The 27,796-nt window shown below is 38.2% G+C and overlaps 1 protein-coding gene across 3 annotated transcripts in view; it reads left to right on the top strand.

Annotated features, from left to right (window-relative positions):
• The window catches only part of Sema3e (semaphorin 3E), a 257,764-nt gene that overhangs the window by 207,863 nt on the left and 22,105 nt on the right, over positions 1–27,796 (top strand). For all 3 annotated transcript variants that reach the window (XM_017592522.3, NM_001106579.1, XM_039107252.2), the window contains 9 exons: positions 8,689–8,808; positions 9,887–10,029; positions 11,519–11,633; positions 12,056–12,125; positions 15,596–15,740; positions 17,979–18,201; positions 23,461–23,552; positions 26,042–26,083; positions 26,272–26,438. In XM_017592522.3, the coding sequence (XP_017448011.1) occupies positions 8,689–8,808; positions 9,887–10,029; positions 11,519–11,633; positions 12,056–12,125; positions 15,596–15,740; positions 17,979–18,201; positions 23,461–23,552; positions 26,042–26,083; positions 26,272–26,438 (1,117 nt within the window). The remainder of the gene's footprint in view (positions 1–8,688; positions 8,809–9,886; positions 10,030–11,518; positions 11,634–12,055; positions 12,126–15,595; positions 15,741–17,978; positions 18,202–23,460; positions 23,553–26,041; positions 26,084–26,271; positions 26,439–27,796) is intronic.

Below are 27,796 nucleotides of genomic sequence, written 5' to 3'. Positions count from 1 at the left end.
TATATACACAGACTTGCAATAGCCACAAGGTTTTGAGACTGCAACTACTGTGGACAAATGCCAGAGCAATAATGGAATTTCAGGCTTCATGATTTTAAATTATGAAATTATCCTAATGTCACAATATTAATTAACAGAATTAACAGTTTTATAATGTTCTTAATTGTTTTTAATATTAAGATTAAAATAAAATTTCAAGAATTCCTTAATTCATATAAATGTCTGATAGACTCCTATCAATTGATATTTTTTTCCTTGCAGTCATTCTAAAACATTAGTCGATGAATTTGAGGAGAGGCGCAGAGGAGTTTGAGGATAGAGCTGAGGAAATAGAAATGATTTAGTTACTGTACTCATGAGTGAAGTTCTAAAAACATTTTTTCACGTAAAAATAAATCCAGTCTTACCCTGAGAACTTTCTATCATGTTTCATAGCATTTTTAACACCTAAAGGGAGGTTTAGATACATGTGATTGTTAACTCATTGAAGTATCCATTGATTCAATAAACGTTTATCTAGTATCATCACTATCCAGACATTGGCGGAGTATAATTTCAAGAACACAAAGAGCCAATTGAAACACAGCAGATGATTGATATGTTAGAAGTGAGCAGGGTGCTCATGGTGGCACCAAGCAATCCAAAAAGGGTTTGTGAAGGGAATGAGGAGTCGCCATAGAAATGGCCCAGGGAGTAGAGGTGAGACCCCATGGTTTCCACTGGTGACCAGGACTTTGAGACAATAAATGGTTTTCTCAGGGTCAAATTGAAGATATGGAGCTGGACATTCAGCTGGTTTCCAGTGCAGAGTTATACCCATCATAGTCATCATAATGTTGCCTATAGGTAGAGATTAGTATTGGATATAATAAGTTATATCCTCCTGTCAAAATGCCTTGAAAACATGTGTCTTCTGTTCATGTATAACCAGTTAGCTACCTAAAATAAATACAATATCACTTACCATTCAAATCTAGTTCTATATCAATAAGAAATGCCATTTGGCATAAAAATCAAAAACATCAAAATAGATTGGATATAAGTTAAAACTTTGTCTAAGACAATACGTCAGAGGGCACAGAAATCTAAAGCCTTGGACGTTTAAGCTCCTACTATTGAACCACTAAAAGACATTTTACTCCAAACATAACTCTACTTCCTTTCTTAAGTAAGGAAAATAACATTAATCTAGATCTCATTTGATGTTTCATTCTAGGAATAGCAAAATATTGATTTGACACTTTAATGACACCAAATATTTATAACTTTAAGAAGTATTTTTAAAAATATTTACTTTCTCTAAGTATTTATTTTCTTTAATATAATAAGGAACAGTTTCTCTCATGTAATTAATTATTAATTAATCATACCTAAAGCTTAATTCTAATTTATTTATATTTCTTGGTAATGTATTATCTTCTGTTTAGTTTTTTTGGGGGGGGTGGGGGGTGCAGGGAATGGTTTGGCAAACACAGTACCTACACACTATAGCTTCCTTTTGTTGTCTTTTCACAGTGATAATAAACATGAAAGCAGAAACGTTTCCTTCTGAGGATCAGCTAACATGCCAACCAAAACACATTTGGTTGTTTCCATAGCTTATGGTGTTTAGCACCTGGTTAGCTCCTTTGAAGTTTAAATTTAAAAGTTTATATTTAGTTATTTGAATTTTTCATGAAGTATTTTCTTTCATCTAACTACAAAAGGAGAAATTGGGTAAAAATGAAATGTATATCCTCTTGGAGCACACAGCCTGCCAAGATGAGATATTATTTGCTAACGTCACGCTGCCATCTACTGGCTGATATGGTCATTGTTTGGCCTTAATCAGTACAAGTAGAATTTTGAAACTGAAGGAAAAGAAAATAATCACAATATTTTAACGATCTATTCTTCACAGAAATAGATCTGTATCTCAAAGTAAACTCTGTCCCTCTTTTATCTTATTCCCTCATCATCACACCTCTCACTTTGCATGCGTTGATAATTGACAGGTACACAGCAGGCCTCTCTCCACAGTAAAACTTGCTTTCTTGAGAAAATTCAATATAGACCCAAGGGCGAAAGGAGTGAACTGGACACTCTCCGTTTTTCACCCTGATTCGCTGCTTTCGAACATTCTGATCATTTGCTTTTCCATTTCTTTCCTGCTTTATGAAAATTATGCCCTCAAGTGAAGTCCTGTGAGCCCATCCTGCATTCATGCTGGAACGTTTACTTATCCAAGCATCCAAGCTGTCGAGAATTCAGAGATGGACAATGTCACTGTCGTGTCCAGAAGACTTTATTTTTCGGGCGATCTCAGGGTTCTCTAGCCTCGATGATCTTTCTGCATTCCTTTTTTGTGATGGTTCCTGATCCTCTGTAGATGTTTCATGTGGGACTGATACTTCAGAGCCACTAAGTCGGCCCTTTGATCAGTTATGGATTTCTGTAAGAGCCTCTGTTCACGGCAGAAAGACATTTCTTTGATAAGCAGTCAGAGCTGCTCTGATCTGTAGCGATTAAGATTCGTATTTAGAAACAGTTGGATCTAGGTTGATTTAAGTAAATGGTAATAATATTTTCTTCTCTAAGGTCTGTGACCTCTCTATCTGTGAGTTCTTGCCTAGGTTTTGCTACTGAGGGAGAAAGAGAGAGCCAGTTTTCTGGAGGGTCTCCTGATTTCCTATGCTCAAGAGGTCAGCCCTATCTACATTTCTGATCATTTGATCCATAATAAATGAGTTCAGTAGAAAACAGACATGCAAAAGCACACACACACACACACACACACACACATACATATATATACAACAACAATAGTTACAAAAGAAAATAGCATAAATTTGAGAAATTGATGTAGGGGAAATGTAGTATAAGTTAAAAGTGGAAGACGCTTATAGGAAGATGTCATGCATATATATCTATATATGTAAAGAATTATATGCATATAATTGTACATGATATTATATAATTATATAATACATTATGTACAATTTTACATATATAACTATATTATTTGTTGTCAATGTATTATATGTTATACCACATATAATATATGTATATATTTATAAATATATAAATATATAATATATGAATATACAATATATTATATTATAATTATTATATAATATATTATTATATTATCATATATTATTAACATATAATATTATATATACTATACTATATGTTATATATGATAATAATAATTGTATATATAGTTAGTACATTCCACTAAAGTAGCAGTTGCCCCCCATAAAGTAAAGCAAAACATTGTCATAACATTTTCAGAAAATACAAAAGCTTTTATATTAAAAGTTTGACAATATTGGTATGAGGTCTTCTATGAAGGTTTGGTAGAATTCTGCACTAAACCCGTCTGGACCTGGGCTCTTTTTGGTTGGGAGACCTTTAATGACTGCTTCTATTTCCTTAGGAGTTATGGGGTTGTTTAACTGGTTTATCTGTTCCTGATTTAACTTCGGTACCTGGTATCTGTCTAGGAAATTATCCATTTCCTGAAGATTTTCAAGTTTTGTTGAATATAGGTTTTTATAGTAAGATCTGATGATTTTTTGAATTTCCTCTGAATCTGTTGTTATGTCTCCCTTTTCATTTCTGATTTTGTTAATTTGGACGCACTCTCTGTGTCCTCTCGTTAGTCTGGCTAAGGGTTTATCTATCTTGTTGATTTTCTCAAAGAACCAACTTTTGGTTCTGTTGATTCTTTCTATGGTCCTTTTTGTTTCTACTTGGTTGATTTCAGCTCTGAGTTTGATTATTTCCTGCCTTCTACTCCTCCTGGGTGTATGTGCTTCTTTTTGTTCTAACAGAAGATGGAAAGATCTCCCATGCTCATGGATTGGCAGGATTAATATAGTAAAAATGGCCATTTTACCAAAAGCGATCTACAGATTCAATGCAATCCCCATCAAAATACCAATCCAATTCTTCAAAGAGTTAGACAGAACAATTTGCAAATTCATCTGGAATAACAAAAAACCCAGGATAGCTAAAGCTATCCTCAACAATAAAAGGACTTCAGGGGGAATCACTATCCCTGAACTCAAGCAGTATTACAGAGCAATAGTGATAAAAACTGCATGGTATTGGTACAGAGACAGACAGATAGACGAATTGGAATAGAATTGAAGACCCAGAAATGAACCCACACACCTATGGTCACTTGATTTTTGACAAAGGAGCCAAAACCATCCAATGGAAAAAAGATAGCATTTTCAGCAAATGGTGCTGGTTCAACTGGAGGGCAACATGTAGAAGAATGCAGATCGATCCATGCTTATCACCCTGTACAAAGCTTAAGTCCAAGTGGATCAAGGACCTCCACATCAAACCAGACACACTCAAACTAATAGAAGAAAAACTAGGGAAGCATCTGGAACACATGGGCACTGGAAAAAAATTCCTAAACAAAACACCAATGGCTTACGCTCTAAGATCAAGAATCGACAAATGGGATCTCATAAAACTGCAAAGCTTCTGTAAGGCAAAGGACACGGTGGTTAGGACAAAACGGCAACCAACAGATTGGGAAAAGATCTTTACCAATCCTACAACAGATAGAGGCCTTATATCCAAAATATACAAAGAACTCAAGAAGTTAGACCGCAGGGAAACAAATAACCCTATTAAAAATGGGGTTCAGAGCTAAACAAAGAATTCACAGCTGAGGAATGCCGAATGGCTGAGGAACACCTAAAGAAATGTTCAACATCTTTAGTCATAAGGGAAATGCAAATCAAAACAACCCTGAGATTTCACCTCACACCAGTGAGAATGGCTAAGATCAAAAACTCAGGGGACAACAGATGCTGGCGAGGATGTGGAGGAAGAGGAACACTCCTCCATTGTTGGTGGGATTGCAAACTGGTACAACCATTCTGGAAATCAGTCTGGAGAATCCTCAGAAAATTGGACATTGAACTGCCTGAGGATCCAGCTATACCTCTCTTGGGCATATACCCAAAAGATGCCCCAACATATAAAAAAGACACGTGCTCCACTATGTTCATTGCAGCCTTATTTATAATAGCCAGAAGCTGGAAAGAACCCAGATGCCCTTCAACAGAGGAATGGATACAGAAAATGTGGTACATCTACACAATGGAATATTACTCAGCTATCAAAAACAACGACTTTATGAAATTCGTAGGCAAATGGTTGGAACTGGAAAATATCATCCTGAGTGAGCTAACCCAATCACAGAAAGACATACATGGTATGCACTCATTGATAAGTGGCTATTAGCCCAAATGCTTGAATTACCCTAGATGTCTAGAGCAAATGAAACTCAAGACGGATGATCAAAATGTGAATGCTTCACTCCTTCTTTAAAAGGGGAACAAGAATACCCTTGGCAGGGAAGAGAGAGGCAAAGAGTAAAACAGAGACTGAAGGAACACCCATTCAGAGTCTGCCCCACATGTGGCCCATACATATATAGCCACCCAATTAGACAAGATGGATGAAGCAAAGAAGTGCAGACCGACAGGAGCCGGATGTAGATCGCTCCTAAGAGACACAGCCAGAATACAGCAAATACAGAGGCGAATGCCAGCAGCAAACCACTGAACTGAGAATAGGACCCCCGTTGAAGGAATCAGAGAAAGAACTGGAAGAGCTTGAAGGGGCTCGAGACTCCATATGTACAACAATGCCAAGCAACCAGAGCTTCCAGGGACTAAGCCCCTACCCAAAGACTATACATGGACTGACCCTGGACTCTGACCTCATAGGTAGCAATGAATATCCTAGTAAGAGCACCAGTGGAAGGGGAAGCCCTGGGTCCTGCTAAGACTGAACCCCCAGTGAACTAGACTGGTGGGGGGAGGGCGGCAATGGGGGGAGGGTTGGGAGGGGAACACCCATAAGGAAGGGGAGGGGGGAGGGGGATGTTTGCCCGGATACCGGGAAAGGGAATAACACTTGAAATGTATATAAGAAATACTCAAGTTAATAAAAAAAAAAAAAGTTTGACAAGATGTTGAGTATATGTCTAGACTGAAGAGCAGGCTGCTGACAGGAACGCTCTCTGCTACAGCCGGGAGCTTCCTTTACTTGCTCCTCTACGTGTCCTACCTTTGCAGACTTTGATTATTTTCCTCCCCATAGCCCAATAGGATAACTTCTTAGAAATCCTGAAGTCCTGGCTACAGAATTATGATAACTAGACTTAATGGAAGGGCGAATACTCAAGTTAGAGTCCATAGAGTATGTTTCTACTTGCCCGTTTCAAGGCAGCTTTAGAAAATTGTTTCTGCCTACGTTGAAAACTGAATCTCGCATGGCTTTGCTGTACACTGCAAATAGGAGACTGAAAATAAATAACTAAGGAGTAGATTCCTTTGTGAGAAGACTACATTTACTTTTACCATATACAGTTTTTATCCACATATATTTTTAAACACCAATCATGTGCTTTGGAGACGGAAAAGTGTCTCATTTATATTTGCTATTTTTAAAAAATAATGAAAATTGGTTTATTGCAGTAATAGTTATAAATACTTTTAAAAAACTTTGAGTTTGATTTATGACTCCTTAACCTATTTCTCACTGGTATAACAAAACAAGTATTTTTTAAATCAATACTTAGTTCATGTTGGAAAGAAATATCTTTATGAACTGCCTCTTATATAACTCAGTTGACTACTTTTCCAACTTTCTACCACAGAAATGCATGTGATAATTTGAAATTTTTAAAAAAGTTTTAATCATTTTACATTAGACAAAAGCAACAACACAAACTCTGAAACAAATCCCGTAAACTAAATTTGTAGGCAGTATCTCCAATTTTCACAATTGAGTAAATATACTTGGTTAAAAAAATTTAGATTTATTTATTTTATGTATGTGAGTACACTGTCGCTCTCCTCAGACTCACCAGAAGAGGGCATCAGATCCCATTACAGATGGTTGTGAGCCACCCTGTGGTTTCCAGCAATTGAACTCAGGGCCTCTGGAAGAGCAATCAGTGCTCTTAACTGCTGAGCACGCAAGCCACTGATTAAATTTTTTAATAGTAGTAGCATTGTTTGTATTTCAAAACTTATAGCAAAAGTGACATATTAAATTAGAAGTAGGATTATGGTGAACTTTTTTAAACTTTGAAGTTCTTTAAATCACAAGTGTACATCTGCACTTAGGAACACAGTTTCAGTATTTGAAGAGCATCACTAGGGGTTAAGGAGAAGCTGAATTAGTGCAGTGCTTTGCCACAGGTATGAGGACCTGTGTTTGAGTCTCAGTATCTAAACAGCCCAGCCTGGCATGTTTTCTTAATCAGTGGATGCACAGACAGGAAGACCAGTAGTCAGTGAACCCAAATCCCAGTGAGAGAACTCGTCTCAGGTAGTGATGAAAGATGATGATGATGATGGTGACGATGACGAGGATGATGAGGACGATGCTGGTGGTGGTGGTGGTGGTGGTGGTGGTGGTGGTGGTGGTAGTGGTGGTGGTGGTGAAAAAGAAAAATGAAAGAAAAGAAAAGAAAAACTAAGATACACAAGGAGTATCATCCAAATTTGACCTCTGACTTCTCCATACTGGCAAACACATTTGCAGTCTAGTGCATGCCAACACACATGCTTAGGAATGTATACAAGTGTAAGAAAAAAAAAAAGAACCCAATAACGTATTTTTCAAGCATCATCTTTTCTGTATATATTTTTAATGCCAGCTAGAGTTCTGGGCACACAGCAAGGGAATAATTTAACCATTCTAAATGAAGTTTCTATTTCCAGAGATATGCTGTGACTATTTGCTTCTTTGCCAGAGACATTCATCTGGGATAGATCAGGACAGCGAGACTAGGCATGCCCAGAATAGGCCTCCTGGGCTAACTGATGCACACAGATTATGTCATCTGTGATTAGGAGAAGGAAGAACATTCAAAGTCCCCATGCCTCATAGCTGATAACATTTCTAAGGTTCAGTCATGCCCTCTTGTTTCCTATTTGTTTAGGAAAGAATGTTGTTTTCTCCTCCTAAGCTACTGTTGATGTCTTCATTTCTTTCTCTAAAAAAATATGTTGTGATTTCTTGAGATCTCACAGACATTTGAATAATCCTAAAACTTTTTTTTTAATCTGTGGCTTCTTCTCGTGCTGTAGCTAAGGTCAGTCAGTCATGCTGCTCTGACTAAAGATAGATAAGTCTTGAGCTCTTTACCACTCTCTTCTGACTCAGCTATAAACTCACCTGTTGGATGATTGCAGATACGACTTCAACAGAAGCTGTACTTAATGTGGTAAAGTCATATCAAAGGCATCAGATTTGATGTCAGAAGCACTTGAATTAATGGAACAACATGTAATCCCGATACAGTGATAACCTTAGAACAGTTAGCATGGGGGTTGAAAGAAGCATACTAAAATAATATGGGTCCAGGCAATACCACCAAATAGGTCTCAGCTGGGATCACCAGTGTCTCCCAGTGCCTTTCTCCTAATAACACTGAGTGTTGCTGCTTCTTGGGTTCAGAAAGAAAATGGTGCCCGGGATTCACAGCCAAGAGGCTGGGCATCACTTTGTGGTTGCTTTATTTATTCCTGCCCTAGATAATAGTGTTGGTGGCCTTACATTGGCTGTGTGTTAAACTGGTATGTTTGACATAACAGTGTCTTTACCTCACCCTCAGATTGGAGGACAGACATTGACTTGATTTCCTCTGGGTCGCTTCTGTAGGTAATGAACTGTTTGCTGGGCTCTACAGTGACTACTGGGGCCGAGACTCAGCGATCTTCCGCAGCCTGGGGAAGCTCGGCCATATCCGCACCGAGCATGACGATGAGCGGCTGCTGAAAGGTAGAAGTGAGGAATCAGAGTGGAAAATACGTCTACAGGCCATGGCTGAGTCTGCCGTTTTGATAATAAAATATAAACTAAAAATAGCCTTTCTAGCTATCATATATGTTCTCGGCCCAAAATACATGTTTATTACTTTATGCATAAAATACCTTAATTATGCAGTAAATTTATTTAGTGCAATGCTTGGATATTAAGAGTTAAATGAACAAGCTGGCTATAGGAAAAATAGAGACTCATTTAATAGCCTCTGCCTGTCTCATTAATTGGCATTGCTGCTGCATTGATTGTGCCCCCTGCTTGCTTTAATAGGATCATGCTGTACTTTAGAGATAAATAAAACTTTAGGAGCATCCAAACCATCTCCTAACCAGATATTCAGAAACACACACACACACACACACACACACACACACACACACACACAATCTTACATATAAACTTGCACATATACAAACATATAAACATAAGTATTACATACATGTTCATATATATGAGTTTTATATTTTGTCCCCATACTGGTATATCTAGGAGTGAAAATATGTATATATATATAATTTAATATATATAAAATTTAAATACTCAGTACCATATCAATCAAAGCCACCTACTCAGATTCTGTAGACTATAAAGGCAAAAGCTTAAATTCCTCACTTTAATAAGTGGTCTTCAAATTAAAGATAAATATGAAATACTTTTAACTTTTAATGTGGAGCTTAACATGTTCATTTATTTAATATAGATTGAGACAAAATTCATGGATGGTTTCCATAATGCTTCCTGCTTTTCTTCACTCAAGATGTTTTGTTTGCAATGAACGCTATGACGTTCACTGAAACCCCGACTCTTAGATTTTCTATTTAAATTGCATTTTAAAAAGTTTCTTGATTTGCACATAAACTGAGAGTAATGATCTAGGTTTCAATAACTAAAACTTCATCTAAAACTTTCAAGAAGGTTTTTTTCACACGTGGGTGAAACTTTGACAATCAGTTGATAAGTAATTTATCCGGGTGACTTTGTCATTGTACCATTACATGCATAATTTTTACATTCTAATGTGTTTTTTTTTCTGTAGAACCAAAATTTGTAGGTTCATATATGATTCCTGATAACGAAGACCCAGAGGACAACAAAATGTACTTCTTCTTCACTGAGAAGGCATTGGAGGCAGAGAACAATGCCCACACGATCTACACCCGAGTGGGGCGGCTGTGCGTGGTGAGGCTGGCGAGTCCGTGCCATTATGCTTTCTTACCGCAGTTTACATCACTCACCTCCGGGTGTAGAGCCAGGCATTTGTTACATTGTAAAACACTGTTTTGGCATTTCATTGGTTCTCAGGAGAATTTCCTACAGGACGCTTTGATCGTATTTGTCTCCCATTTCTCAACCCTTCAAAGATCCACAGCCATTCTGTACCCATGAGGCTTTGCGTTCTCTTGTCAGTTTCTACTAGAAATATATAGTATCTTGTAATATTCTGTAGACCGTCTTAACCGGGTAGTTGCTAAACCAAGGTTCCTGTGTTATAGCCATAGTAACTTTAGTGCGAATTAGAGTTTCACTGTAAAAGAGGCTCACCTCTGGTGAGTTTTCTCATTTTCAAAGCCATGTTACATAGTGACCCAAAATTAGCACTTAATACCCCCCAAAATAGCTTGTTATATTTTTAAAAATATTATGTGCAGTTGTTCATTTGCTTGTGTTCATAGATGTCTCCGTGTGTATTACTGTTCATGCATGTCGTAGCATGTGCATGGATAGATAGAAAAGATCCATTCTCCCCTGCCCCCATGTGGGTATTGGGGATTGAAGTCAGATCCCCTGGATTTGTTGGGAATCCCTTAACCTTGGGAGCCACCATGTTGGCCCAATTCTACTGTATTTTTAAATTCTATTTAACCAATTTTTTAAATTAATATCACCATCTTTTGGGGATGTATATGCTTGGATATGAACCAATCAGTTGCTCAGATCTGGAGTAAAAATGCAAAGCAAACACAAAACTGGAAGAATGCAGTTGCTTTGGCATTTAGTAAGATATTTAATAAAAATAACATACATTACATATAAATACACACGTACGCAGCTGGGAACAACCATGAAATCCTAAAGTGTAGCGATTGCAAATAGCAGTCACCTTGACTTGTCTCTTAAGCCTTCCTTCCCAAGGGAAGTAAAAGGAATGTTCCATTCAAATTTTTGAGACAGGGTTACTACACCATAAAGGCAGTATTTCATCTGGAAAAGGCAACCATAGTGATACGTATGGTAGTTAGACAATATATTGAGAGTACTTGAATGAAAGTACTACACTGAGAGATATCTTAGCAGTTAAGAATAAGCCTTGCATTTGCAGAGGAGCTCAATTTACTTCCCAGCACCCACAGCAAACAGTGAATGATCACCCGTGACTCCAATCCTGGGGATCAGTTGACCTCTCCTGGCCGGAGCACCCTCATACTTGTACTGGGTGAAACTCAAGTTAAAACAATCTTTGCTTTAAAAAGTACTGCATTGAGAAGGCAATGCCAGGGGGACGTGAGAAGGAACTATTTGCTTTTTGAGAGTTTTTTTTTTTTTTTGAGAGTTTTGCTCGATTTTCTTATACAAAGGAAAAGAGCCAAAGCATCTGCTCACTGCACCATATTAAAATGTGGCTGGTAAATATCCTTTAGGTCCTCATTTGTCCATTTTGATTTCGCAGAATGACATGGGAGGACAGAGAATCCTGGTGAATAAGTGGAGCACATTCCTCAAAGCACGGCTGGTTTGCTCAGTACCAGGGATGAATGGAATTGACACACACTTTGACGAATTAGGTAACAATTACTGGAGGATCTACATTTCACTTTTCTGCACACATGCCCCTCTACAACCATCACTTTCTAAGGCATAGGTGAAAAATATGTCTCCTGTGGTATTTGAGCTCTATACCAAAAAGACAAATGTCTATCTATTCATTTTGATCCGATCACCCACCTCCTAGGGCAGAAGGGTTGCAAGACAAAATGACCCATCTCTCTTCTGTAGAGGGGCACTGTTGGGTCCTTCTCTGCCACTCAGCTTACATCACCCAGAACAGAGCAATAAATAATTCATTGTTTTATCCTGGTCACAGCTGTCAGATGGGCAATCGGGTCTTAAAATCTACAGCTCTGTATTATTTTACATAAAAACATTTTCTTTGCATGCACAGAAGGTTAAAAGTACAAAATGATGGAATGCTTTTTCGCTCTTTCAGAGGATGTGTTTTTACTGCCTACCCGAGATCCCAAGAATCCAGTGATATTTGGACTATTTAATACTACCAGGTGAGAACTTTACAGTCAATAAAACACTACAGAAGATTTGCCGCACCACAGGTCCGTTTGTGGTGTACATTACTCAGAAACACTGGTGTCCCCATTGTCATTCCCATCCTCTGTATGCTGTAAATGTCCAGTTTCTCCTGCGTTCCCTTCGACTGTAGCTGTCTGTCATTCAGGTTCAAAGCCAAAGTCTCGGTCTAGACATTATCGTTTTGTTTGTAGCATCCCGTTATCCCTCTGCAACTACACTTCTGGTTCCTTGAATCACTCATGGACAACCATTTGATGCTTCTGATTGGTCAGGTTATGAGATATTACTTATGCTGTCAAGTCTAGCGTAATCCTTTTATTTATTTCTCAGATGAAAATTTCTAATCCATTCAGGCCTTCAAAGTGCTCCGGGAAATGTTCAGCTTCAGTTTAGGGGTATTTTTTTTTTGAATCTATGTTTATTTTTCCCATAGCAAACAATACCTTGACAGATCTCAGCATTTATATTGGCAGTTCTTAGCACTGGGTCTTTTATTCACTGTGACTGTTGGAAATGACTCTCCCTTCCAACTTCAGTTTATATCAGTGCTCTCATATGTAAAATAACTTTTATTCACCTGATGTAATCGTCATCTCTGAGGCTTACTGCCTCCATCTGCAAACCCAAGCCTAGTCCTGGACGCTTCTAGCCTCCCCACAGTCTTACTAGGCCTAGAATGGTTTCAGCCTTTAAGTCTCACTGTTAAGGGGGCTGGAGAGATGGCTCAGTGGTTAAGAGCACCTGACTGCTCTTCCAGAGGTCCTGAGTTCAATTCCCAGCAACCACATGGTGGCTCACAACCATCTGTAATGAAGAGTGCCCTCTTCTGGTGTGTCTGAAGACAGCTACAGTGTACTTTATATAATAAATGAATAAATCTTTAAAAAAAAAGACTTACTGTTAAATAAGCTCACGTACTCCTAGTTCTTTCTGATCTCTGGTTGGCTGATAAACCCCGCTGTTCTTGCTTCTTCTCCAAGATGACTGATTCGATCCGGCTTCTCTCAGTTTCTCACTGAATTACTGTCCTTGGCCTCACATTAACTTTGGCAATCTGTTCTAATTTTCTGTCTTTCTTTCTGTTCTCATGGGAGTTGGGCATACCCTATTCTGGCAGATCTTTCTGTGATTTGTCTCTTTGTCTGCCACTCAATTAGACATCGCTTCCAAACTTGGGTGCAAAGTACAAAGTAACTTTATCTTCCCCATTTGGGCTGAAAAGTAGGTTTTTCGAGTGGACAACACAATCTCAGGTTCACGTTGGGATCAAATACCCCGCAACACTAATACTTGCTACCCATGTCCAAGAAGTGATCCTGAGTCCTTAGTCAGGAACGTTGTCACAGCTTTGTTCTGATTGTCTTCATCCTAGGTAGATGCATACTGAACAAACCCTTGTCATCTGCTTTCTGTCCTAAATGCAGTGCTTAAGTTTAGAGCTTATAGATGTGTAATTTTTCTCTTTTGTTTGTTTGAATTTTATGTATCTATGAAAGAGTACTGTAAAGTAATATATCACTTATATTCATATATGAAATAAATACTCCTAGAATGAATTGTGTGTGTGTGTGTGTGTGTGTGTGTGTGTGTGTGTGTGTGTGTGTGTGTGTGTATTTCCCTGGATGTCTTTCAAAAAGAAAATGGCAGCATTAAGAATAAAGAAGAAAATATCTCAGTATTTCTGTAGAAAGGGAGTGATATTATTTAGTACTTAATTACCAAAGAATTAACCACAAATTGCAATATGATCCTGTACCTGGTGCTTACTTGTGGTCTTTCTATGCTTTTCCTTATGTTCCACAGGTGATTTTTAATGATCACTTTGAATTAAAAAGATTGAAAAGTTCTTTGAAAAAGTATCTCATTGTAACAAGACCTTTTCTTCCATACCCTAATATGGAAAACAGTTCTATTAACTATACTTTGATGTAAATTTAAAAAGTTAACATATACTGGTAGTCAACACAATACACAGGCAGTCTCTTTTACTTCATTTTTCTTATTCCAGAAAATAATTTTCGCATCACATGATAATTCCTTAAATGGTAAACTCTATGAGATAATCTGTATATTTTCCATTGGTTAAAATGATCAGTTTAAAAGCAAATCTCCAAAAATGATAGCATATTGGATCATTCAGAGAAATCAAAGCCATGATTTCCTTCCACGATTTCAACTTTGTTCAATTTATATATGAATCTGAGAGTGGAAAAAAGCTCCCAGCTGTACCTGCCATGGAGCCTGATATTTGCAGAATGGTGATCAAAGGTTTATTGCCACTTCAGCCGAGACTGTCTAGTTTTTGCCAGTATCACAGGCATTTCCAATTGCTTCAAGGTGTGTTATAAAATGTGTGAATTGATGTCCTAAGACAGTAACATGACTGCTGTTCTACAGCTGGCCCAGGGTGCAGGAAATACATTTGCACAGAGTTTACATTTACTAAAGCTCCTTCACAAACATCATTTATTTTAACTCACATACTATGGAGGCTTCAGAATGGTGCACTTCTTTCAAATGACGGCCCTCTGTTCTAGTAATATCATATACGCTTTTGAGTAAACGTGATTTCAGATGCTTCTAATGACTTGCACTAAATGATGATCTTAGTCCTTTGAAGGCAGAACTTCTTTCCATTTTAAAAATCATTGATCTCTGCTACATATGTGTATCAAGTATCTGAGTTTTATATAATTTTTCCATAACTGAACAACTCAGCGACCTATTTACAAAACCCCGGGCTGCAAAGTAGGGCAAAGGTTACCAGGAAATCTAGTAACATACAAAAGAATTTGTAGTGAAAAAAAAATAACAGCACAGTGATTAAGGGAACGCTATCTACATTCAAGATGTAGTAACTAGAAATAATTCCTTTTAATGACAAATTCAAATTGCTAATAATATTTTAAAAGGACATAAAGAGGGAGGCTGAAAGATGGCTTATCAGGAACAGAACTCGCTTCCAAGCCTAACAACACGTGGTTTGATCTTTAGAGCTCACACAGTTAAAGGAGAGAATTGACTCTTGAAAATATCTGACTCTACATACACACTGTAGCTCATGCCGTCCCTAAAGAAGAGTGTGTGTGTGTGTGTGTGTGTGTGTGTGTGTGTGTGAGAGAGAGAGAGAGAGAGAGAGACAGAGAGAGACAGAGAGAGACAGAGAGAGAGAATCAAGTGAAAATAATTCAAATAAACTAAAAACATATAGGACTTAACAATTACAAAGTGAAGTTGCACAATTTTATCTTTAAAATGTCATTTACTCATTTAGTAAGTGGAAAATGAAGGGATGACAAGTCTTTTAGTCTTATTACTTCAAATATTATAATAGCTAAGATTTCTAGAATATTCTATAAGTGCTCTTTACTCAAAAGACTTTATGCTAATGTACGTATATTGATATATTTGACTAAATGAATTCTTAATTTTTACTTTTCAGCAATATTTTTAGAGGCCATGCTGTATGTGTGTATCACATGTCAAGTATCCGGGAAGCCTTTAATGGCCCATATGCACATAAAGAAGGCCCTGAATATCACTGGTCACTGTATGAAGGAAAGGTCCCCTACCCAAGGCCTGGTTCTGTAAGTGTAATCATTGAACATACTTTTCTTATGTTTGAAGTCTTCGCTTCACCTGTTCTATCTTACTTTGCAGCTTAAGTGCTTAAGAATTTCATATCTATAAAAATGTTCCAATGTAAAGAGCTAACAATGACACATTGAATTTTATGCTAATTATTTAATGCAAGGGACATAAGCTAGCATTACAAGCTACCTAAATGGCTACATCTTAGCAGCATTGGCAGACCCCACTGATATGCCAGTCCAATAACTGAATTTTCAGTTGTACACGTGCTGATAAGCATGGAAATATTCAATAAAATGGGCACAGTGTAGTTTTCTTTGAGATTTGAGAGGATAATTAGTATTACTTGTTACTTTAAAACAATAAACTCTTTTTTGGTTCTAATACTTTAATATCTGTGTTCACTTCTCTGTTCCCCAGGACAGACTTGCTATTTTGTTCCATTAGCAGAATAAAGGAATTTTCAATGTTTTGCTTCTGCAGTCATACTACCAAAGCCCTAACTATTTATATCAACTTCTGTCCTTTCTACTAGGACATGTCTAAAGCTCACAATAATGAAGACGGTGATATAAATTTAAGCTCATTGATCACATAGGCAACTAGGCTGAAAAAGTTTCCACTGCTGTGTATTTTATCTGAGTCACAGTGTGCAAATATTTAGCTTGTCAATCAGGTCCAAATCTTCATTTTAGCAAGCAGCTGGAGAGATTGGGAGACTATGCTGGTTCCATGATTACCCCAACTCACAGAGAAACGGTTTTTGTAGGGACAAATCTCCAAATGACAGCAAACCTCACCTCCATTAACAAGTGTAAAGCTTTATCATGATAACCACCCTCACTGACTTAAAGTTATTACTTCCAATAAGACATAAAGTATATTTATTTTGCTCTATTGCTTGAAATTGCAACTTAAACGGGGAACCCCAGTACTCTGGCTTAGCTGAAAATGCTTCTTGAAACCACATGGCCTTAGAAAATGTTGGAGGAACTGATTGGTTGTTGAACTTCTTCCAAGGTAGACCAAAATGTTTCCACTAACGTATTGTGCAAGTGCATGCAAGTGCACAATTCATGTCAAATTCAGGCATATGGACTGATTTTTAAAAACAAACAATTATAAATGCCCCCTTTTATGGAACCTGGTTACTTAACTACTGCATTTATATATTAAATTAGAAAAAAAAAGCCAAGATACTCTTGGGCCATGCTGATTCTGGAGGAACACATGTGAAAGTGAGAAGCAGTTGTTAGCGAGCAAAGACCAGCCTGAGTACGCCTCATGATGGTCTGGATTGTATGTCTTAGCAACATTTAAGAGCAAGTAACTAGTTGTTCCTTTTGCCGGTTTGAAATCTGTATAAAATAATACAAAAATCACGCCGATTATATCAGGACAAGACAGAGAGTCTCTCTTCTTAACTAGTGATGATGGAGTTGAAATAGCTCTGAACTAAAATGCTAGAATTATGATGTCAGAAAGCAGAAACCATGACCCCATTGGTTTCAATAATGAGAACCCTATTTTGTACAATTATGGTCACTTTATTCATTCATTCATTTAGTTTTAAAGGCAAAGTCCCTCTTTGTATCTAGGCTGCCTTTAGACATGGGACCCTCTATTCCTCAGCTCCCCAGAAGCTTTAAACATTTATTAGTAAAAGTCGTGGTTTTGATGAATGGTGGGTCCTCTCTTATTCTTTCCCTCTTTTCTCTTTTCTTTCCTTTTCTGTTTCGCTTTTCTATTCTCTTTACTTTTTCTTCCCTTTTTCCTTTTGTGCCACATTATATTGAATCCAGGGCTCCATGTATTCAAGCACTCTACCACGAAACTATACCAACAGTGAATGACGGATTCTTCAGCCTATAATTTGACTTCAAATAAGAAACAAAATTTAAAACCATGAAAAAATATTTCGCTCGTTCATATTTTTGCATCCATTTGCCATCCACGAATTGTCCTGTACTGTATATATTTTCCATTCTGTGGAACTCAATGTTCTCTGTGTCTTTTCAATGATGAATTTTAAAAGTAACGTGGGTATTTTCTTTTTGAAACTGTTAATGCTGAATCCATTTCAGCAACAAAAGATGCTGAGCCACCATATTATGACGGAACGCACTGTACATTGTGTGAGGTTATTTGGCTTGTGTGGTGCTCCCTGCTAGTGGTCACATATTTGCTCTTTAGGTGTAAGAGAAAAAGAACAAATTAACCCGTGCTCATTTCAGTGTGCCAGCAAAGTGAATGGAGGAAAGTACGGATCCACCAAAGACTACCCTGACGACGCCATCCGATTCGCAAGGATGCATCCACTAATGTATCAGCCCATAAAACCTGTCCATAAAAAACCAATACTGGTAAAAACGGATGGAAAATATAACCTGAGGCAACTAGCAGTGGACCGAGTGGAAGCGGAGGATGGCCAGTATGACGTTTTATTTATTGGAACAGGTAAAGTCCTAAGAAAGCATTGACACATTGCAACTCGCACTCAGATAATGTGTGTCAATCTGCACATGTCCGGTTGACCCACTGACCCATTTGCACACTGATAAAGATGAGATGACTAAATGAATTTGTAACTTCAACTAACGCCATCATGTTGTCTTATTTATGGTAAGGAACTTGCAAGTTGTTCTGAGGAACACAATGTGCATGGTGACTTAACCTTAAAACTCCTCTTCCCTGTGTGAAGCTCTGCACTGGTCACAGCAACGACCATAAAAAGCATTCTTTTTTAAATTATTGGATATTTTCTTTATTTACATTTCAAATGTTATCCCCTTTCCCAGTTTCCCCTCCAGAAAACCCCTACCCCCTACCCCTGCTTTTATGAGGGTGCTCCCTGACCCACCCAACCACTCCTTTCTGCCTCCCCACCTTGACATTCCCCTATACTGGGGCATCAAGCCTTCACAGGACCAAGGGCCTCCCCTTGATGCCTGACAAGGCCATCCTCTGTTACCCATGCAGCTGGAACCATGGGTCTGTCCATGTGTACTCTTTGGATGGTGATTTAGTTCCTGGGAGCTCTGGTTAATTGGTATTGTTCGTATGGGGTTCCAAACCCCTTCAGTCATTTCTCTAACTCCTCCATTGGGGACCCTGTTCTCAGTCCAATGATTGGCTGTGAGAATCTGCCTCTGTATTTGATATGCTCTAGCAGAACCTCTCAGGAGACAGCTATATCAAGTTCCTGTCAGCATGTACTTCATGGCATCTACAATAGTGTCTGGGTTTGGCGACAGTATGTGGGCTGGATCCCCAGGTGGGCCAGTCTCTGGATGGCCTTTACTTCAGACTTTGCTCCACACTTTGTCTCTGTATTTCTTTCCTTGAGTATCCTTGAGTATTTTGTTCCCACTTCTAAGAAGGACTGAAGCATTCACACTTGGATCTTGTCTTCTTCTTGAACTTCATGTGGTCTGTAAATTGTATCTTGGGTATTCTGAGCTTTTGGGCTAATATCTACTTAGTGAGTGGAAATCATGTGTGGTCTTTTGTGATTGGGTTACCCACTAAGGATGGTATTTTCTAGTTCCATACATTTTTCTAAGAATTTCATGGAATCGTTTTTAATAGCTGAGCAGTATTCCATTGTGCAAATGTACCAGATTTTCTGGATCCATCCCTTTGTTGAAGGACATCTTGGTTCTTTCCAGCTTCTGGTTATTATAAAGAAGGCTGCTATGAACATAAGACTATTATGAACATAGTGGAGCATATGTCCTTGTTATAAGTTGGAGCATTTTTTGGGTATATTCCCAGGAGTGGTATAGCTGGGTACTCAGGTAGCACTATGTCTAAATTTCTGAGGAACCGCTAGACTGATTTCCAGAGTGGTTACACCAGCCTGCAAATCTCACCAATAATGGAGGAGTGTTCCTCTTTCTCCACATCCTTGCCAACATCTGCTGTCACCTGAGTTTTTGATCTTAGCCATTCTGACTGGTGTGAGGTGGAATCTCAGGGTTGCTTTGATTTGCATTTCCCTGATGACTAAGGATGAAGCATCCTTAAAACACTGCTTTGTGAGGTGTCAAAGACGACTTTGGCCCAGAAGAGGATGTAATCCTAAGGCCCTCTGTTCATGCTTCTCCAGGTTCCTGCCTTTTCTTTTTAAAAATTAAAGGTTTAAGCAAAAATTATTAAACTAAATTTAATAGACCCACAGTGTAGGCTGTATTTTATCACCATCAATAAGGTTAATAATATGCTCTGACAGTTCAATATTATATAAAAATCAGACTTCTGTAAGAAACCTAAAAGTACCTGATTGCTAGTCCACACCTACTGATTTCTGATCATTAAAAAAATAGGTGAAGAAAGTTCTAAAAAGCAAGACTGGAGTGTGATTAAAATACTTTAAGTGTTTTGTTTTAAATGCCTTAGAAAGCAGAGCATATATTCAGCAAACCAAAAGCTATTTTTCTCATTTGATTAATCAAAGCTCATTTAGAACATTCAGGAAATATCTTCTACATCATATTTAACTCATTGATACTGTCACATTGGGCCAGTCTTCCAAAAACAAATTAAGCCATTAGAGACAAGTAAATTGGAAAAGCCAATAAATAGTAGATTTCTCCCCAATAATTATCAGGCATGAGTTCTAATACAATATTAGGCTGTCATTATTGCCAAGTTACTGCTTCCAGATGAATAAATCAACTTATATTTTGCTTTTTATCTGATGTCATAATGTATTATGTGTGCTTAATTTTCAAAATGTGACCATTTTCATTCCCTTTTAGTTAATGATAAAGAAAGGTGATTGCTATAAGGTTGATTATAGTTTTATCAACTCATATATAGGAGTTGACAAATTCTATGTATGACATCTCACAAAATTTCATGGATTAATACTTCTAAAAGTCTAGTATATTTTTTGGACTATTATTTTTTACCCATAACAAGTTATATGTATGGGTAAAATTTATTTTTTATTACATTTTTTTCCTCCATCTTTATTAAATTGGGTATTTCTTATTTACATTTCAATTCTTATTTACTTTCCCGGTTTCCAGGCCAACATCCCATGTTAACCTCCTCCCATTACCGCCCTCCCCTCAACAATCCCGTTCACTGGGAGTTCAGTCTTGGGAGGATCAAGGGCTTCCCGTTCCACTGGTGCCCTTACTAGGCTATTCATTGCTACCTATGAGGTCAGAGTCCAGGGTCAGTCCATGTATAGTCTTTGGGTAGTGGCTTAGTCCCTGGAAGCTCTGGTTGCTTGGCATTGTTGTTCATATGGGGTCTCGAGCCCCTTCAAGCTCTTCCAGTCCTTTCTCTGATTCCTTCAATGGGGGTCCTATTCTCAGTTCAGTGGTTTGCTGCTGGCATTCGTCTATTTATTTGGTGTATTCTGGCTGTGTCTCTCAGGAGAAATCTACATCCGGTTCCTGTCAGCCTGCACTTCTTTGCTTCATCCATCTTATCTAGTTTGGTGGCTGTATATGTAGGGGCCAAATATGGGGCAGGCTCTGAATGGGTGTTCCTTCTGCCTCTGTACTACAGTTTGCCTCCATATTCCCTCCCAAGGGTATTCTTGTTCCCCTTTTGAAGAAGGAGGGAAGCATTCATGACTACCATTCCATAACTTAAATGAAAACACACTGATGCCTGTATATTTTCACTTATTTTTTAGTGGACAGTGTCATGAAGCATATTCTACCTGGGGGAAAATCCTGCCACCAACTCCAGCATCTGCCGTCAATGGATTTCAGCTGATGCCTCCTCTTTTTTTTTTTTTTTTTTGTTTTTTTGCATTTTTTTTTTTATTAACTTGAGTATTTCTTATATACATTTCGAGTGTTATTCCCTTTCCCGGTTTCCGGGCAAACATCCCCCTCCCCCCTCCCCTTCCTTATGGGTGTTCCCCTCCCAACCCTCCCCCCATTGCCGCCCTCCCCCCATAGACTAGTTCACTGTGGGTTCAGTCTTAGCAGGACCCAGGGCTTCCCCTTCCACTGGTGCTCTTACTAGGATATTCATTGCTACCTATGGGGTCAGAGTCCAGGGTCAGTCCATGTATAGTCTTTAGGTAGTGACTTAGTCCCTGGAAGCTCTGGTTGCTTGACATTGTTGTACATATGGGGTCTCGAGCGCCTTCAAGATCTTCCAGTTCTTTCTCTGATTCCTTCAATAGGGGACCTATTCTCAGTTCAGTGGTTTGCTGCTGGCATTCGCCTCTATATTTGCTGTATTCTGGCTGTGTCTCTCAGGAGCGATCTACATCCGGCTCCTGTCGGTCTGCACTTCTTTGCTTCATCCATCTTGTCTAATTGGGTGGCTGTATATGTATGGGCCACATGTGGGGCAGGCTCTGAATGGGTGTTCCTTCAGTCTCTGTTTTAATCTTTGCCTCTCCCTTCCCTGCCAAGGGTATTCTTTTTCCTCATTTAAAGAAGGAGTGAAGCATTCACATTTTGATCATCCGTCTTGAGTTTCGTTTGTTCTAGGGATCTAGGGTAATTCAAGCATTTGGGCTAATAGCCACTTATCAATGAGTGCATACCATGTATGTCTTTCTGTGATTGGGTTAGCTCACTCAGGATGATATTTTCCAGTTCCAACCATTTGCCTACGAATTTCATAAACTCGTTGTTTTTGATAGCTGAGTAATATTCCATTGTGTAGATGTACCACATTTTCTGTATCCATTCCTCTGTTGAAGGGCATCTGGGTTCTTTCCAGCTTCTGGCTATTATAAATAAGGCTGCGATGAACATAGTGGAGCACGTGTCTCTTTTATATGTTGAGGCATCTTTTGGGACAAAGAAAATATCAGCAATAATAAACATAAAATGAAACTAAACTAGAAATACAGTTTTATAAAACAGCAGGCAGATGTGGAAGGTGAGTAGATGGTCATGGATTATTGATTGAGCAGACTTTGCTGGACAGAAAGCCCCAGGTGTTATTGTCTTTGCATGCCTAGTGCAAGGATTATAGGGGTGCAGCTCTGACCACCTTGTTACAGGAGTGTTGAGGCTGAACCCATATCCTGAGGATTACACGGCAAACAGCTTCCACACTGAGAAATTTTGCTAGCCCATTCTTTCAAAGGTATATGGCTGTATGTATTCTAGATTCATTGATGTGTACAGTTTCTCTCAAGCTAAAAATTTAGAGCAGACCATCTAAAGGAACGAATTATATCAGAGAAAATAAGGAGCTGAAAAAAAAATCTTCTAGGGCCTCTGTTATTAACATACATTGAACTTTTATTACCCCAAACCAGATATTTGAAAAACAGTATAGGTAACTTTTGGAATGCAGCCCACTGGTAGCAGATTTGCCTAGTATATGGTACACTCTGTGTTCAATACCACCAAAAGAAAACAATGTGTGCCTCTCTTGGGAAAAAAGCATATCATACTTTCTTCCCACGTAGGGGGCTTAAGGAGAGTATCATCTTGCCTGATACATAACAAAAGAAAATTCTGAAATATGAGAGTTTGATTTCTGAATCTATGATTTTGTTTTTGTATTAACCTAATTATTTGAAAAACACTATGTATTACTTAAACTTTTGGTGAGGTATGCAAAAATTGCTCCTTGCTAATTGAAGTTATTGATGTCTAAGTAGTCACATGATTTTTAACTGGCAGTGATTCTGTGTTTTGCACAATCATATTTTCAGTTCTGTTTGCCATCTGAGTCCTTACACTTTCCACGTTGATTATTGCTGAATTTGCTTTTTCGCAGACACAGGAATCGTGCTGAAAGTAATCACAATTTACAACCAAGAAACAGAGTGGATGGAGGAAGTCATTCTGGAGGAACTTCAAATATTCAAGGTAATGTTATCAGCGATAAGGCCAAGATTCAGATAGCAGGCACAATCAAAGCTGAAAGCCAAGAGAAAGCTGTTGTACTGGTTTCAGGTTTTCTCTAGTGTCTTTTGAATGCAGAGAAAAGTAAAGTGAAGGATAATTTAAAATCTAGTGCTTCTCTCTCCCTCTCTCATAGTCAGAATGTTCAAAAGTGCCAATAGTCATGCAATAGAAAAATGTATCAATAACCCACCACTGTCCCAAGGGCACACTTGTCACACATGTGAATACCAGAGCAACTACTGAAGACTCACATTTTGCACAAACATATTATTAACACTGTTGCTAAGTGACACATTTCAGATAGTGCACAGTGGCAGGAGGAGCATGTGGTGTTTAACTGTAAAATGTTAATTACACACAAAAAAAAGTCATCAAGAAATTGAGATTATATGGACAGAGTAAAACAAATTTTTGACAATATATTTATTCATTCAAACTTATAATCAGTATATATATACTGTGAAGTGTTACTAACAAAACAGATACCGCATTTAAGCCCATACATCAATTCCTGACTCATATTTCTGTCCTCATGGATCTTGCAAATTTCTGATCACAGTCTTTTCATCTGAACAAGTCACAGCCTTGCTTTATGTGTGTTTCTGTTTAAAGGAACACAGTCTACATCATTGCTGACATAGTACTGAGCTCACCATCAATACCATTATAACTCATGGTTGGATGTAGCTTAAGTCATACGTAACTGTACATTATATCACACGTGCACTGTATCACAGCTGTTTTGAGTTTTGGAAACACTTCATAGCGTATCGGTGTCATGCTTGCGGCACATTTTAAACACCAAAAGAGTACCGAAAAGGTTACTAATAAAACAAAACAAAATAACGCTAAACAGTCTATGAGATGCACACTCACTTAGACCAGAGACTGAAGGATCTGAAGAGTCACCATATTGACCCAACTAGGAATGTATATATTCCATACTGCAGCTCTTTTACTGGTGTGTTTCTGCATTTGTCTGAAAAAAGAAAAGCACATACTTCAGGTATTGATATTAGGATTACAACGCAATTCAGCAGATAGACATATCAGAATCAAAAATGATGATGACTATGTACGACTGTAGTGGGTTTCCTTTGAAAGAACTGGCTAACGAAGAATGAGACGTGCTCCCTTTGCTGTCCTTCAGACTGGACATCCCTTTTGCTTTTTACTGAAATAGCCTCCCTTCTACCTCAAATACTCCAAACACACTCGATGACTCTTCACTGTAGGTATCTACGTAAGATATAGTTTCACATTTGGGACAAATAACTCTTATTTCTAGTATACAGCAGTGTATCTTTCCCACAATAACCCTTTAGGAGAACTGCTACCTGGATGAACACTTGAATAATGCCCTCCTGTGTAAAGAGTTTCTTGTCTAAATGTTACAAAAAATATTTACACACACACACACACACACACATAAATAAATAAATAATGAAAAAATAAGACAAAAGTTGCTAAGGCGTGAGAGATGTCTCGGCCACAAAAAGTGCTTGTTGCCAATACTACTGTCCTGACTTTGAACCCTGCGTGCTGGAAGAAAAGACCACATTGCAGAAAGAAGTTCTTTCACCTCCCTACATACACCATGGCACAAGGACAGGCACTCAATAAATGCATTCAAAGAGTAACTTAAAAACCAACGGGGGTGGTTGGGGATTTAGCTCAGTGGTAGAGCGCTTGCCTAGGAAGCGCAAGGCCCTGGGTTCGGTCCCCAGCTCCGAAAAAAAGAACAACAACAACAAAAAAAAACCCAACATACACTATCCAATTGTTTCTCTTAAAAATTAATTCTTCAAAAGGATAAATATTTCCAGGGTGAATTCCATCTTCCTGACATTTCTCTGCTCGCAGGATTAACATAGATTTCCTTGTGCTCATTAAAAGGCTCGGCTGTTAAATAGCATTGTTAAACTAACCTGAGGGCTCCTAATGCTATACCCTGGACTGTCTTTCCTCTATTGTTATCCTAAGAAAATGAGGGTCTTAATCTTGGTCAAAGATATACAGTGATTTATGATTAATCCAATACATACATGCTCCATACGGGCTTGAGTTTAAGTAATCAAAAAAAAAATAAAGTTTACTAGCCATAACAAGTATTCTAAAACGTAGTTTACTTCTAATGGTTTAAGCACTTTAGTAAAGTTTCCTTTATTATTCTAAAAATGAATGATTGGTGAGTAACAAACACCATTCAAAACAGTTACTATTTATTCTGGAGTCCAGGAATAAGAGGATAGGATCCACAGTTGTTTGTCATATGCCCAGCTATTAGAAATTAATTAAAAGGTATATTCTAGTCATGTTTGATTTGCACAGTGATTTACAAAAGCAAGAGATACAGACTGCACACATAGAACCACTCATAACTATTCTGACTTCTTGTTAAGCAGCTATTTCTGTATTTACTCAAGATGAATTTTTTTTATTCATTTTAGGATCCAGCCCCTATCATTTCTATGGAGATTTCTTCAAAGAGGGTAAGTTGCCTGCACGTCTGAGTCCTCTCTGTCTGTTAGTTAAAAACCAAAGTGTTTAACAATGTGAACATGTGACTTATGTGAGGAAAGGAGATGGCTCACTGTTTTCTGTTATTACTGTAGGAACCCAGGGGCTATTTCAGGGATCTCTGTAAAGTCACCTCTGCTAACCTTCTTGTTTCCTGCAGCAACAGCTCTATATTGGGTCAGCCTCTGCTGTGGCACAAGTCAGATTCCATCACTGTGACATGTACGGCAGCGCCTGTGCTGACTGCTGCCTGGCTCGAGACCCTTACTGTGCCTGGGATGGTATCTCCTGCTCCAGGTACTACCCGACAGGTGCACACTCAAAGAGGTGAGCCATTCCCCTGAATGTTTCCGTTACTCAGGAAATAAATAATTTTCTGCTATTTTTTTCCTTTTTGTCTCCATTCAATGAAAATAAGCTTTTTTAAAAAATCTAAACAAATCACCCTACTTATATTCTGATCATAAAGGTAAGCATTCATATGTGAAATTTTTCTTCACGTACAGTTGGTGCACTACCGTGCATACTGACCAGACATGATCATCCTATTCGGAGTTTTCCTTTGTAGCTCACTTTGCATTAAATCTCCCCCTCCTTTTATCCCCCCACCTTCCCCCACCACCGCAAGACACAATGAAGTTCAGATAAACTTAAAGCGTAGAAATGGCAGCCACCACCCTTGAAGGATTCGGAGACTTAAAAAGAAAATAAATAAATAAATCCTAAAATATGCCCTGCCGTTTCCCAGGTCCCCTCAAGCAGCTGGTCTTCATTTATTTCATTTAGAAAGTGAATATTTTTAACTCCTAGGCAAACGCACGACCTGTGTAATTAATGAAACCTGTGATTTAATTCAACACAAATGAAAGGTACCAAGAGACCTCTGAACGCTAATGTCTATGGCTTTGTGAAGTCATCGCCATTTGCAAGGAAAAGTAAACTCAAGCTGTATTTAAACAAGATTTTAGGCTCACAGAGCACTTTGAAGGGCATTTTTCTACTCAAGCTTTATGAGGCTGTATACATATTAAAGAATAAATAAGAAAAGAGTCTTATATAATAAGCAGGCTGCTTTTTTTTCCCTCATGGGGTACAAATAACACAGAGAATGATCTATAATTCCATCAGAAACGAAATTTGTATGAATTCCAATAACTTTTTCCATTTAATTTTGGGTTATTTTTCCAAATATATTTTGAATTAAATTGAATCTAAATCAGTATATTTCTCCTTTTAGGATCATACAAAATTTTTCTCTCATATTCTCCCTGCCTCCTCCTCCCCCTCTCTCCACTCCTCCCCTTCCTCCCTCTCTTCCTCCCCCTCTCTCTCTGTCTCTCTGTCTGTCTTACACACAAAAACATAACAGTCTTCACCAATTCAAAACTTTTATTTATTTGACTCTAGGAAATTAGCATCCTAAGAAGGATTTATAGACAGAATAGAATAAGCCAAAAATGAAGTGGGCCTTCCAAAGAAGTGTGGGTAAAATAATTTACCAACTGTCCTAAGCACGTGAGCGACTCATTTTGTGAGTACAAAGGCTTGTAGGTATTCCAACCCATTCTTGAAGAATACAGCTGCAATGGAGCGTTAAAGGATGAGGATCCTTTGTCGACCTGCTGCAGGTGCACTGTCCTGCAAGCTTGGCATATGAAGAAACAATGCGTGACCTTTGTTACAGG

This window comes from Rattus norvegicus, chromosome 4 (assembly GCF_036323735.1).
Source record: "Rattus norvegicus strain BN/NHsdMcwi chromosome 4, GRCr8, whole genome shotgun sequence".
Lineage (NCBI taxonomy): Eukaryota > Metazoa > Chordata > Mammalia > Rodentia > Muridae > Rattus > Rattus norvegicus.
The sequence above is the reverse complement of the archived record's forward strand: the minus strand, read 5'-3'. Positions and strand labels throughout refer to the sequence as shown.